This window comes from Sabethes cyaneus, chromosome 3 (genome assembly GCF_943734655.1).
Source record: "Sabethes cyaneus chromosome 3, idSabCyanKW18_F2, whole genome shotgun sequence".
Classification (NCBI taxonomy): Eukaryota; Metazoa; Arthropoda; class Insecta; order Diptera; family Culicidae; genus Sabethes; species Sabethes cyaneus.
In genome coordinates, this window is record NC_071355.1 from 68143449 (window position 1) to 68157989 (window position 14541).

At 38.2% G+C, this 14541-nt stretch overlaps 2 protein-coding genes across 2 annotated transcripts; both read right to left on the reverse strand.

Moving 5' to 3' along the window:
• Positions 1-3311: 3311 nt before the first annotated feature.
• LOC128742559 (uncharacterized) lies at positions 3312-4620 on the reverse strand. The gene is made up of 2 exons (XM_053838959.1): positions 4498-4620; positions 3312-4423 (listed from the first exon to the last, which is right to left on the reverse strand). Exons 1-2 carry the CDS (start codon positions 4540-4542, stop codon positions 3875-3877), a joined length of 594 nt encoding a protein of 197 aa, XP_053694934.1. The 5' UTR covers positions 4543-4620; the 3' UTR covers positions 3312-3874.
• Positions 4621-7081: 2461 nt separating this feature from the next.
• Positions 7082-7880, reverse strand: LOC128743826 (uncharacterized). Its single transcript, XM_053840504.1, has 2 exons — positions 7785-7880; positions 7082-7728 (listed from the first exon to the last, which is right to left on the reverse strand). The coding sequence occupies exons 1-2, from the start codon at positions 7827-7829 to the stop codon at positions 7174-7176; spliced, it is 600 nt and encodes a 199-aa protein (XP_053696479.1). The 5' UTR covers positions 7830-7880; the 3' UTR covers positions 7082-7173.
• Positions 7881-14541: the final 6661 nt, after the last annotated feature.

Consider the following 14541-nt stretch of genomic DNA (forward strand, 5'->3'; position numbering starts at 1 on the left):
GTATCACTTTAGATGTGTCAATGTGGACACCGGCATAGCCGACCGGGAATGGCTTTGTGCAGAATGCGAATAGCAAATTGGCTCGACGACAACTAGCTCCACGTTCCTACCACCGACAACCACGGATACCACGTCGAATGTCATGGCAGTTGACTTGCGGGAAGCTCAGACGACGATCCAGTACGAACAGCAGGAACTGCTGAAACGGGAAATGGATATGCAGCACGAACAAGAGTTGACGAGAAAGAAAATGCAGCTGGAGAAGATGATGCTCAAGGCGAAGCAGGGGATTCTGGGAGGCAAAGGAAACACGTCGATCCTGTCGGAATCCATGCAATCAACAGGAAACGGAGTCGCGAAGATGGACAGTTGGATAAAGAGAATTGAAATTGAGACAAAAAAAAAACTTGTCAATCGCTTCGCAGGGAGAGAATGCGAAGGTGACGTCGATGCCCTCATTCGGTCACAGTTCCGCTCCGATCACCGCCAATGTTCTGCCGGCGAATTTGAATTTTCCTATAGCTACGACGACGGGAATGTAGAATCTGAACCACTATCAGCGTATTTTTACCGTATCCGCCGACCGATAGCGGCCAAACACAGATTGGCTGGACTATTTGTGACATCGCAGAGGGCTCAAAAAACGTAGCTGACTTTGCTTTGCATATTTGTGAATATACCAACAACGGAGGACTACGTAATCTGGTTAACCGAACCGAACATGAGACCTACCGAATAGCTTTCCGATGGCCATGAAAGGGTGGGAGTGTTTTGAAAGGAGAATGGCAGCTGATCCCGAATTGAAAAGAAGCCTGCACCCGCCAAAACAGGAATACTTGGATGGTGGACAGGCACAGTTTATTAAAAACTTGAATACAGAGAAGCAAAAGGAGCAATATCCACGGGCGGCACAGGCGATTACCGAAAAGCATTATATCGATGACTACCTGGATAGCCTCGATTCGGTACAGGAAGCCGTCGAAGTTGCGAACGAAGCAGCTACAGTTCACACCAAACGGGGCTTTACCATCAGAAATTGGTTATCGAATTCCCAAGAAGTTAATATTTTTTTGAAACGGTGGTTCTACAGTTAATGAAGGGACGGTAAAGGAAAGTAATGAACAATTTTTGAATGGTGGGGAAAGAGTGGAAAGGTGAGGGGGGCGGTATGGGTAGCTACGCTTAATAAGTTGTCGTTGTGACTCCTACCATTTGTCCAATGCTGGAAGGTGCATGGGTCAAACCAAGCTATAATCTGAGATTATAACCGGATTCGAAACCACAACACACGTCACAGCATGTGGCTCGCTGGTACTTGTACCTGTGAACCATAGAGGCGCTGGACAAAAGGAGACTGCGCAACCCCCCTTATTGAGCTAGCGACATGGGTTGGGTTATTAGACACAAATTGTGCCTCTTCCTCCGTCTACTGTAGAAACCACCGACCGAGAAGTTTAATCTAATCTTGTTTTTACTGGCGGAACGACGACACTATGCAGGCCCTTGCGACTTACAAGGTACTGTGTGTGACGCTGTTCGCCTGTCAGCGTGCTAGCCGCGATTCTCAGCGCGGGACTAAAAGCACGAGGTTTGGTCTATTTCATAGAAACGGAGCCTCTCTCCAAAAACCCGCACTGAGAAAATCTGAATCTGCATCTGAAAAAAATTTTTTTGCAGACCTGTGTAATTCAAGAATCGTGGTGAGAACAACTGCAACGGGATGAGGAAGTTTCCGGCAGAATTCTAGAAAGCTGGTTGAAGTGGTTTGCTCTGCTGAAAGGACTTGATCAGGTCCACATAGGCAGATTGTACTTTTCTGGACTGACATCGAATGAGATGAGACCACTCGAACTCCATTTCTTCACGGCTGCGAGTAAGAATGTATACGCCTGCGCAGCTTATTTTAGAGCAGTGGTTCGTGGACAGATTCACTGTTCTTTGGTCATGGTTAAGGCAAAAATCGCTCCGTTTAAAGCCTTGTCAGTTCCACGCATGGAGCTGCAAGGTACGTTACTGGGAGCAAACCTGGCGAAAATAATTTGTGAAAGCCATTCCCTGACTGTATTATAAGTGTATTATAATTATCAAACTTGTTCCAAAATCTGCAAAAACAATGAAATATTTTAAGTTTCCACTACTACTGGTACTACCACAAGTACTGGAGCATCTACCCTACTGTATTTATTCCGAAGTGCGTAATCTACGGCTGCGTACAAAATTTAATTCGAGGACTTTTCGGTACAAATCTGTATTCTCATATGTTTCACAGTCACAGTTTCCTTTCGTCATCTGCTTTCACAACATTCTTCTTACCGACCAGAGCATATTCAATACAGTCTAGTGAACGAAATTATTATTTTGAATACAAAATATTCATTTGATGTTTTCATGGTTTTGAAATGTATAAACAAAAACAGATTGACTTGAATTCTAACGAAGATTTCGCTGCCAGGTTTGATTAGAATTGATAAGGATTAGTTTGATCTCGGTTTCGATTTCGATAGATCGAATCGATCTGTAGATAGTTGAGCTCTAGGATTAGATTCTAGGACTGGTTTTTTGTTGTTCTTTTTTTTCGTTTTTATAACTATCGCCCTTTTGGAGTTTAGAACGATAAGCAAAATTGTCAATAAGTGTTCCAGTAGCATTTCCTTTCAAGATGAAAAATAATGTGAATAATCAAGGATACCCACGATCGTTTATTAATAGCAACAATTCCGGGCAACCTTGAATATGGTGACAAACTTTGAATTGGTCGATAGTTGATTTGATTTTGACTGAAATGTGATACTGTTTGACTCGTCCTCTGCCACGCTTGTTAGTATTAAATCAAATTAGTACATCAATTTACTGAGAATAGAACAGCACCTAATACACCACGATATACGTGATTGTGTATGGAGGATTAGAAATTACAGTTTCAAACAACTCGAAGTGTGTTGATATCGGTGCGTAAGGACATTGGACAACGTAATGAGCTATTATGAGGCTTATATTAGTTGTTATCGTGATGGAAATTCTCACTAATTTCTTAGCAGAAACTTTTTACTCTCAATTGTAATAGTCACTAACGCAGCGTTAAGCGGGCCCGTCACATGTTTATTCAATATGATTTCCGATTCTGCTCGGGCAATAGATGCGTGATATTTCTACCAAGCAATTTCACTCATTATTCTCCTTACATAACTGCTGAACTGAGACTATGACTTGCCTCGCAAGATCACGTCCGCGGCGGATATTGTATCTTCTTTTACATTTAGTTATGGAAGTTCTTTGTCTGAATATTCGAAAGAGAGATACATATATGCAAATTTATTGTATTAATATTTAATACGCTGTCTGAGTAAATTATTAATTTAGTGACGATAAAAAGGTTTATAGAAATAAGTCAACATGATGTTGCAACGTCGCTACCACATCGATTTATGACATTTAGTTATCAAATCTATCGAAATCAGTAGATTTCACCAAACACTCAGGAATATCCATAAAGATCAATGACCGTGAAGTGTAGAAAATATAATTAGAAATTATCTCATCCTAGGAAGAAATCAGTTTACGACCTATATGATTTGTAAACAGAATATCTGCAAATTGAGTAGTGAAGTATTCTTGCAATTTACCTTAATTGGATAAACTAACAAGTTGAGAATAGATAGTTGATGACTACTCATTTCCGTACGGCAGAAGTAACGTGAACACATGAACCCAGGAAACGGCCAATTAGTGCCCTTGCCGCATGATGAGAAACGAAACACAAATTACGAACAATTGAAAGTAGCTTGGGCGAGTCAGTAAATTAGTTGAGCCATTTATTGGAAATTTTCAATTACATATTACTAATCTCGTAATACTACGCCGGCTATGAATGACACTAGGATGACGCAGGTTTTGGGGCTTCCAATTCGTTGGAAGTTTTCTGGAGCGTCTGAACCGTAGCATCCAATAACTGCTTCAAGGCCGACTGCAACTGTTCGGACATTCCGCGGCCCTGTTCACTCAAACGTTCTCCCGCTTTCTGGGTTTCATTGATCAACTTTTGTATATTGCTTTGAACACTTTCCTGATACTCCTTAGCTTTCTGTACAACCTCCGGATTTTGCTCGGTCAACTTCTTCGTTGTTTCCGCAATTCTGACATTCAAATCATTCACGATCGGTTCGAAAACACTAGCCTGTTTTTTGGCTTCCTCTTGAATGGTTGTTTGAATGGTTTTCAGTTGTTCCACATATTTATTTGTATTTTTTTGAATTGTTTCGACGACTTCCTCGTTTGATTGGAAGCCAAGCGATTTAAGAACACTTTGCTGCGTTTCAACAAATGCTTCCTGAACCTTGCTTCCTATATCCGTCAGTGTCTTGAAAAACGAATTCTCTTCGCTCGCGGGGGCTGGAGCATCTCGTGTAACTCGCGCCAAAGAAACCTACCACGAAACAAACGTACGCCACAAAGATCAATTTACCGCCAGTTATCACGTCCAAATGCAATTAAACATACCTGCACGATACACAGAGCTATAGCAATCAGTACTAGTTTGGCCATCTCGATATGAAGATACTATCGTAAATTACGCCGCTTTGCGCTCCGTATGAAATCAGAACCTTGACTGATCGGAGGCAATAATGTCTTGTGCAGTTTATATACCTCACTAATACGCGTACTCACCGTAAGCTCGATTCTTACAGGTGATCGCCAGCCAGCCAGCGCGTACCGATGCAGCCGATTTTGTTTTGCTTAGCAAAGATCGAGAAAGTGCAAGGTTCTGCACTGATAGCAAATCATCGCTAGCGGGTCCGATGGCGGTGTACACATTTTCCTGACAGCTGCTATGTATACACAGTGTGGGAGAGCATCAATCAAACGATTTGAGAAAGCAAATAAAATAGGTACCTATAGACTAAGTATGTTATTTACATTTAAAATTCTTTAAATCGATATAGTTATTTCTCGAAGAATAGAGATAAGGGACTCGAACCGTTTGAACATCAATTCATTTAATTGTGATAAAATAAAATCTAAAGCTTTTCTATATCAGGAATTGCATAAAAAAGTATTATCAAAATATAAAAGTACTCCGATGTTGTACAAATTTTGTGTACTTGTGAACTAGAATGTTTTGTAGTACCTATCGAATAAAAAGTATTTTAATAAGCTTTTTAGTAAAATTATTGAACCGAAAATTAATATTTTCTATGATCGCAACCACTATTTTTATTTTTAAAAAATACAGAAATAGAGCAGTGGATTAATTAGGGTCTGGTGCTGCTTCGTCGTAATTGCCTATTCTTTCCAATATAAGTTATTACAAATATCCACGTTTTTATGACACTTGTATTATATTCTAGCTTAATTCCCTAATATTTTAGTTAGTTGGCTATCATGCGCGATCAATAAATTTGAGGACTTAAGACTGTGAACCATTTCGTGACATTTTTAAATTTTAGTTAAAATTTGACAGTTCGATGGTTATTTCACCTTCTGTCGAAAATAACCCTGCTCTGAAGCATGGTTATTTATGACAGTTCGATGGTTTATTCTGAGAGCCAATAAAATATGCACAAGTGATGAAGAGTGATTCGCTGTGTTTCCCCGATTTTTTCTTGGATTTTTTAACCAATATGCTTGAATGCTCTGGGATTTCTGGTCACTGCCGACAATAATACGAGTAAGGAGATCCATCGACGCATTCAAGCTGGAAATCGAGCCTGCTTTTCCCTCCGCAAGACGTTTCGATCTACGAGCATACACCGCCAAACAAAGCTGACGATGTACAAAACGCTAATAAGACCGGTAGTCCTCTACGGACTTGCAATAGTAACTTTGCTTACGGAAGATATACGTGCACTTGCCGTTTTTAAACGACTATTTTTGGCGGAGTGCAAACGGGAAGCGGAGAGTGGCGGAGACGTATGAATCACGAGCTACAGGCACTGCTTGGAGAGATTCCCATCGTACACCTGGCGAAAGTTGGTAGACTACGGTGGACCGGCCACGTCGCAAGGATGCCGGACGACTGTGTAGTGAAATCCGTTCTCTTCAAGAACCCCACCGGTACCAGGAATAGAGGGGCTCAACGTGCACGATGGCTCGACCAGGTTGAAGCTGACTTGCGTGTGTCACGACGCGCAGCGAATTGGTGACGAGTAGCCCAGGACCGAGTACAACGGAGGGGAATTCTTGATACGGCAAGAGCCACCCCGGCTCTCGGCTGAATAAGTAAGTAGTAAGTTTGGATGCTTATCGTATAACGAATTTGTTTATTTAACCTGTATTGACATTAGATAAATTTTCTCTAACAAATAGGAGCAAATGAACATCAAAAATGTATCCAGTTCAAACCCGGACTGTATAAACAAATTCGCTATTACAGAAGCATATCTTCATCCTTACCTTATACGCTCTCATTGAGCAAAACAACTATCAGTCTGTCATATATGAAATGGTTCGCATTCTGAACTGTTTTTAACCACTCGAGGAGAAATAACCATCAAAATGTCAAATTTTTGATGGACAGGTTTGAAAACGGTACGACGAATTTAAAAAAGCAACTGACATAAAATGCTTCTAATATTCGCTTTTTGGTTAAATTAAAGTTCATGGATGGTAATTAGTGTGTTCGAGTCAAATTAGGACGAGAACTCTTGATTATTCGTTAAAATCCATCCAAGCAATTATGAAAATTGAAGTGGCTTTGCTTACCACGACGGAAATTAGCACTAAACCCTAACTCAGACAATTTGAATGTCCATCGTCATCGATATACGATTCATGAGTTGGGTGCCTGGGTGTATTCGCCTTCTGTATTCCTCTAGCTTAGAAATGAAATTTGTCCAAAGTACTTCATACCAAAAGGCATTTCTAATATCTATAATATCATATTGATTTTGCATTCTTAAATCTTCTTCATATCAGAAATAAAAAGCTAAATTCTAATTGAATTGAACAAATTTATTTTTTATTAATTTTATATCAACACTATAGTATTGTGGTTCTTTGAGCGGCATAGTGGAATTTCTAATACCTGAGAAGATTAAAAAAAAAGAAATGTTACCATTCAATTCTACTGTCCAAATCTACTACCGCGGTAGTAGAATTAAATGCTAACATTTCTTTCTGCTCTTCTTTTTTCTGGTATTCCCATCAATGCCTGTAGAGAGACAATGTTAACCTAATCTAGGCGGATTTGTCCTTCTTAGCCTCCAGTTTTCGCACTGTCTCCTGGAGATTCTGAACGGTGAGATCGAACAGTTGCTTCAGGGCGGATTGCAGTTGCTCGGTCGCTCCACGACTTTCCTCCTTCAGGCGTTCGCCAGCTTTTTGGGCTTCTGAGACCAGCGATTGAATGTTCGATTGCACCGCTTCCTGGTACTCTTTGGCCTTCTGGGCAAACTCCGGTTTCTGCTCGCTAAATTTCTTTGTTGTTTCCGCCAGTTTAGCGTTCAGATCCTTAACCACTGGTTCGAAAAGGTCGGAGTGCTTCTCAGCTTCCTTCTGTAGTGTCGTATGAATTGTCCTAAGCTGTTCCACGTACTTATGGGTGCCGTTTTGCAAGGTTTCTATCACCTCCTGGTTGGATTGAAAGCCGAGCGACTTAACAACGCTTTCGTGAGTCTCGGTCAGTGCTTTTTGAACCTTTTTGCCGAATTCGGTCACGTTCTTGAAGAAATCGTCCACAGGTGCCTGGGTTGTGGTTTTTGTTGTGGTAGTAGCAACACGTGCTGCCGAAACCTGTTACGAAAATGTTGAGTAACGAAATTCGCCTCGCTACTTGACCTGCTACTTACCTGCATCGCACAAAGTGCCAACACGAGATAGGCTAGTTGAGCCATACTGAATTTCACAGGTGACAAGAGAGTACCAAAACTGGATTCGAGACTGATTTGGATCTAAGATGTCCTTCCCAATTTATATAACTCTGACACAGGAACACGTTGAGGAAATATTTATAGTCATCTTTATTACTAAGCGGTCGTATCAATGACGGAACAAATAAACAAATAAGATGAATCAACTGAATAAGGAAAGTAAACACGAACTTTGTACTAAAGTGTCAATGATAAGAGGTTGTTCCAATAGCCTATAAAGTTTACTTGGACAATAGGAATGCGTATTGAATTAGAGCCCCTTAGTAACGCGTAGCAAGTATTTGAAGATTGCATAAGAAATGATAATGTCCGTCTCAAAAAGTGCTCTACACCATTCGGTTCACTAGTATCGAACTGAAAAATCATCTTCCAGTAGGTATTACCGTTTCTAATAGTTCATAGACTTATTAGTTAATAGAATAGTAGTATACCATTGAAAACGTGATAATCGAGGATAAGAGGTGGGTAAAAAACACTAATTTTTAATAATTCGAATTTACAATAAAAACCCCCATTTATGAATGGGTTAAGATTCAAGAACAATTAAATAGATTAAAATAGATATTCGAGTTTGATTAAATTCCTTAAACGTTGATTGGAACGCTGAACTGAACTATGCAGGTATTGAAAAACAAATATTTACTAATCCGTGAACAATTATTAAATTGGATACTTTGCCAAGCACGCTAGTATTGAGAATAGTTATGCTAAATATTACACTTAACTATAGTTTACAACGCTTAATGGAAAAAAAATAGTTGAGCCGCGCGTGCGAAAAAGAGAAATAACGCGTAAAAATCATTGAGAATAAATTTCGATAAGATAGCGTTTAAACTGTACAGGAAGAATTTTATAAAATGTACAGCGAATTATAGAGATTTACATGGCCATGGCGCCAACAAGTGGTGCTGAGCACCAGAAGGTTATTTCGAGGGTAAATTTTGGTTTACCCTACTTCTTAAACAAAAGGAAAGTAAGAAATAACTAAAATTTTAAAAAAATCAAGAAACGGTAAAAACAGAGAATCAAAAAATCGTCATGAAAATAAACCGTGTAACTTCAAAACTCGTCGTAACACGTTGCTTGAGCATCCTTGCAGACAACACATATCCAACGTGGTCAATCTTTCGAGTTGCCTACTGAATACTGTCTTCGCTGGTCCTACATTTGGCATTCTCATAACATGGCCAGTCTGTTACAGCGTGCCGTGTTCTACTCCATGTGCAACACTTCAACGCCCGTGCGCACAAAGCTTCATTTATTCGTTGAATTTATATTACTCGGAATTTCAAGTGCCGGAATAAAGGCCGAAAGAATTCTAGGTATAAGTTGCTAAATCAGGCTACCGAAAAACAGTCAGTTAAAAAGTTGTGTCATTTTGCTGATGAGTAAAGAGGAAGCCTACGTTCTATTCTTACCCTAGAAAAGAAAAATGAAAGACCAAATTGATCATACGTCGACTTCTTCAGCCACCTAATTAGAACCGAATTCTTTATTATCAGCTACGGTCCTAATTCCTTTGGCCGTACTCTGTCTTACTATATTCATAACATAAGCTTAAAATTGCTGAATATAATAAGATAGAGTAGGGCCACAGAAGTTAGGACCGTAGTGTAGTATAGAATAAATGAGGAATTTGGGCCCATGCGTTACGCGGTCTCTATTTTGCCCCACCACAGCAAAATCAAATGGACTGGGCCAAATACCAAGAGGATACCACTCCAAACACACTTATAGCTAACTAGAAAACCAAAATAAAACTGTTAATAATGCAAATTTTTTGTGGTTGCTTATATTACCACCTTAAAGCTTGTTGGCTGCACCACGTCTCTTATAAACTTAATTACCATACGTGTGGCGTATCAATACAATATGGTGCACCAATCGAAATTGATCTTATTACGGTTGCTTGTCAAACCGCAATAAATCTGTTAGTTATATTGAGCTATTAAAACGGTAACACCATGATCAATCATATTTATTGCTGCTATTATGAAGAATATTAAAGTTCAATACCGAAATCATTTTTTTATGCGAGCTCATATTGCCATAATCTAGTACACTCAACCCCCACTAATATGAACCTCGATCAGATCAGGCGAATTCATTTTTAATCTGAATATTTGGTAACTCTATTCATTTTTACATACACGCAAGGTGCGCACCCTATGAACTTGATGTTTTGATTTGACAAAAACAAACGTTTTGAAAACATGTCGAATATGCGCGAATTCTGAACATCCAGATTGTAGAAGAGGAAATTGGTTCGACAGTTTCAACTAAAATGGTCTATTTAGAGTGCTGGAGAGAGATAAGTTGCTTATGAGCTATATTGCCGAAGTTACTGAGCAAGAGGAAACGTATTAAGATTTTTTTCAATTTGCCCGGTCAACTTAACCGTCAACTGAGTATGACACCTCCTCGACATCGCTATCTTGGTCTACAGAGTTCGACAGTACCCCCATTAAGTTGGACCCCTCACTATTGTACCCCAAACAACAATGGCCGTCGCATTGATTTTCTATGAAGTGATTTCCCGCCCAGTGTTTTCGACGTTTCAGTTTCAGTCACAGAAAAATGGCGACGTACCGGGGGGGTCGGAGTATGACGCTTGATCAGTTTTTAATGTGAACGCATTCATACCAACGGGGTTCAGAGTAAAAATGTTCAGATTGAAGAAGGTCATTCCAGCGGGGGTACACGGTATTCTGTTTTAGCTCGCAAAGAAAAATTTATCAAAACAAAGTGTTTTGCAAAAAGAAAGTTATTATCACTCGGTCTCCCTGTCACAGGAAGCGTTTAAATTGATTTTGCTAGAAATTGACATTGACTGACTAATTTATTTTGTTAAAACGACCAGTTTTCGAAAATTGCATAATTTTATTCGATTCACAGTGGTTCCATTTGTTAGGACGGGCGGCCATAAATGGATTTTTCATGACAATGAAGTCCAGCATCATCAAGATGGACGAAAATAAGTCTCTTTTAACCAAAACACACAATTCTTTACAATTTACAATTATTTAAATTTGGATGATTTAATACTTTTAACTTAGGAGCACTGTTACTAGACTCTTTTTATTGTCATTCTCTAAATAAGCTAACGCTACGTTTTTCTTTGTTTTGACTTAAAGGTAGTTCCAAAATACTTATTGTACTTATTTTTGATCAGTTTTGTATGTTTATTTTTGCTACAACAAAAAATTGCAAGCTACATAATGATAGTATTTGAAATGCAAATGTTTCTATGTTATTTATCCAAGTATTTTACAAATTTCAATCTAAATATGTAATAGGTCCAACATTTCTTGAGGTAGTTTTGGTTTGTTGGATTTGTAGCATACGTTTAAACAATAGCAATAGCAATAATCATTGCAAAAGGTTTTGGTAGCTACCCGTGGTGGCATCTAACGAAAAACAAAAACTTTCAATATATTTACAATTCGATTCCGCAGTTTCTTTAGACAATTCTGCAATTGAAACGAGTACGTGATAAATCACCAAATGATTATAAATGAGCAATTTATGAATATAGATAGAAGAAGATAATATTATGAGTATTCATCTTCCGGCATTCGAGCAGTTTATAGCTTATTCCTTAAATTTCACCGTATTGATTGCGTACCCAGAGGACGAGCGCTACAAAATAGTTCTGCAACGTTCAAGTAATTTCACTTTTAAACCAATTAGGCCATTGCAAATCATCTTCAAAGTTTTTGTCACCACCTCCCCCCCCCCCCCCCCCTTGGAAATTAGCTTGAAAAATCGTGGGGCAAAAAAATAATTTGTAGGATATGAGTTAAATTTTTTTATAAAATCAATTGTCTGTGGGCTCTACAGCTTGAAAAACTCGAAAAATGAGTATAAGTTGAGTTAACGCTTCTAGCACGAAATAGAAATGATTTGTACAAACAGCGGAATTTCCGAAACTCGGCCAAAAAAATTTTCTTGCGTTTTCGTCTTTTTGTTCGTAGATTTTTGCATGAAAAATAACAACGTATTTATTAAAAGCAAGAATAGATTTGGTTTTCACGTTTAAACTTTAAGTAAAAATGCCTAAAATCCATTTTTTTTGCTCGATTAAAAAATTCTCTTTGTTTTTTTTTCGCCCCTCCCCCTTCAGTGGCCCAACATTGGAGGGACAAAAACTTTTTTAAATATTTGTAATGGCCTTATTTCTAATCTTAGAGCATTTCATTAGTTTTCTCAATGCCTCTTCTCAACTATCAAGCATGGCGCACTCACTTTAGCTCGAATTTGATTATTTAAGTGTACAGCTTCAGCCAAACAGAATTCGAAAAAGTTATGCAGAGGGCATTTATAGAACTAGTTATCATCTACAATTTTTCTTCACAAAACTTTATTGTATCTTATGTATTTACGATGCTATACGGCTCCTATCCCGTTGGTAACCAGTGAACGTATATTAGCAACACAGTAGCGGCATTGTAGCACTGTAAATACAAAAAATGCAGTAAAACTTTGTTCTGCAATGTTGTACACAATAACTAGCTCTAGAAATTCCTCATACGTTACTCTATCAAATTCTGCTTGACAGAGGGTGTATAGTAAAATGAATCAAAATTTGATCAAAGTCATCGTACCATGCCGCTCAACTATCAATCCTTAAATCGAAGGCGCCAAACTCATTAGCAAGTATTAGCAGCTGAAACCTTCACAGGTTCATTTTTAATAACATAAACGACTAAAAATTTAAAAAAAACTTGATTTTTTTATTTCAGATTTTAATTCTATAGTCTTTTCCGTTTATTTTGATACTAATTTTGTAATAATCCGACCACGGGAGGTGATTGGAAAACGATCATACATATAAGCATGCCGATGCGACGCAGAACAACCTCGACGGAATAAAACGCCGTATTGGTAGAATTTTGAAACAGACTAACTTTTGAGCTTTGGACACAACCAGAGAAAAAAGCAAAAGAAGACAAAAAATTATGTTTTCAACCATATTTTTTACTTCTTTTTCTCAAGCTGTGTTTCGTTCATAAAGCTCAAACGTTACAAAAGTCTTTGCCATGCTTGTACCAACAGGTTAGTTTAAAAAATGGTTTAAAAATGTAAAAAATATAGGCATTAAATAGTAACTTATTTCCTTTTTCTGTCATACATCTCAAAGCATAAGATTAACCGGGTGAAACAAGATTAACCGGGAAAACTTATCAGTGTATTGATCGCTAACACTCATAGGTGAAGTCAGCTGTGTTACACTTCAAATATAATGCAATATATAGAAACACCATCACAGTCAAAAATAATTATTTTATTTATAAAATTAAAACTAGTTTTTTTCATATCCTGGTATCTCTGTATATCATCTGTAAACTGTAATAAAACTATTGAAAATGTAGGTACGTTTTGACAAAATTTAATAGTTTGCTTAAATCTCCACGTAAACAGATACCATACTCTATTTTCCACCTCAAAGTAACGGTTAGTTTGATAAACTTTCTTCCGAAAACATTCAACCGGTGCCTTTAAGAAAAAAAAACAACTAGCTAAACCTCCGGTTTTGTACCGCCTTAGCATGTGGAGACAGTTTTTCCTCGTCACTGCCACTATGCGGATACTTCAATGGTCGGCCGATGTAACAGCCGCAATCCGGCTGTGCGCTTTTTCGGTGAGTTTTCGCTTATCGCGCATAATTGAGAAAGTGCTGTGATTACAAATACAAGTGTTGGAAGTATGAAACCGAGAGCAGCTACTAGAAGAAAAAGCTGATTATGAACTACCAGCGAGTAACGAATTAAGCTGAAGCGCTAGAGTGAAATGAAATTAGAAGGAAGTGCCTATCGCAAAGCTAAAAGATTTAACGGTTCAAGAACGGTCACTAGGCTAGGCTAAAAAGATAACTGAAATCAGAGCAAGACCTTGCGTGTGCCACACTTTTTTTTTAGTAATTTTAGGCAATGATTCTGTGGGAATAGAAAGTTCGAATGATTTAGGTTTTTAATTTTAAGAACCCACACTTGAAATATCATTTTGCCCATTCGAGTACTGTAAAAATTTAAATATTTAATATATTTAAGGTTTTAATAGAACTCTGTTGTCTAATTTGGGTAGCAAAATGTACACAAAATTCAGAACGACCGTTGAATCAGAAAACGTTTTGATGATTTTAGGTGCTATTCATACCCACCAGAGCCCGCTACTTGATGCATAATCCTGAAACATCGGAAACGGGACTGCCAGATCACCATGATTATGATGAAGCTAAAATTCATCCTGATTTATCATTAAAACAGCAATCTTCTGAAAACGATGAAGGTATTTTTAAGAGACATACGCGACACAAAACGCTTGATAATCATGCTGTATTTTCTTTTCTTTTATGATAGATAATGAGGTGATATCTGTACGTCTACTAAACAGTTTTACTACGAATCCATATTTATTAAAACCCCACCAATCACAAAATGTTTTTTATGAAAATGTACACAACACACCGGAAACTATTGGTAGTACTGTAACTGAGCCATCATACAATCCGACAACAAGTGACGATAATTTATTCGAAATGGTTAATAATAATATTGATAGCTCTATCAGCAGCAGTATCAGTACCACAGTTCAAGATACTACTGACCAAATCTGGATGAGCGATAGTGTAGAAAATGCTACTTCTGAAAAACCAGCGTCAAAGGAGTTGATGACC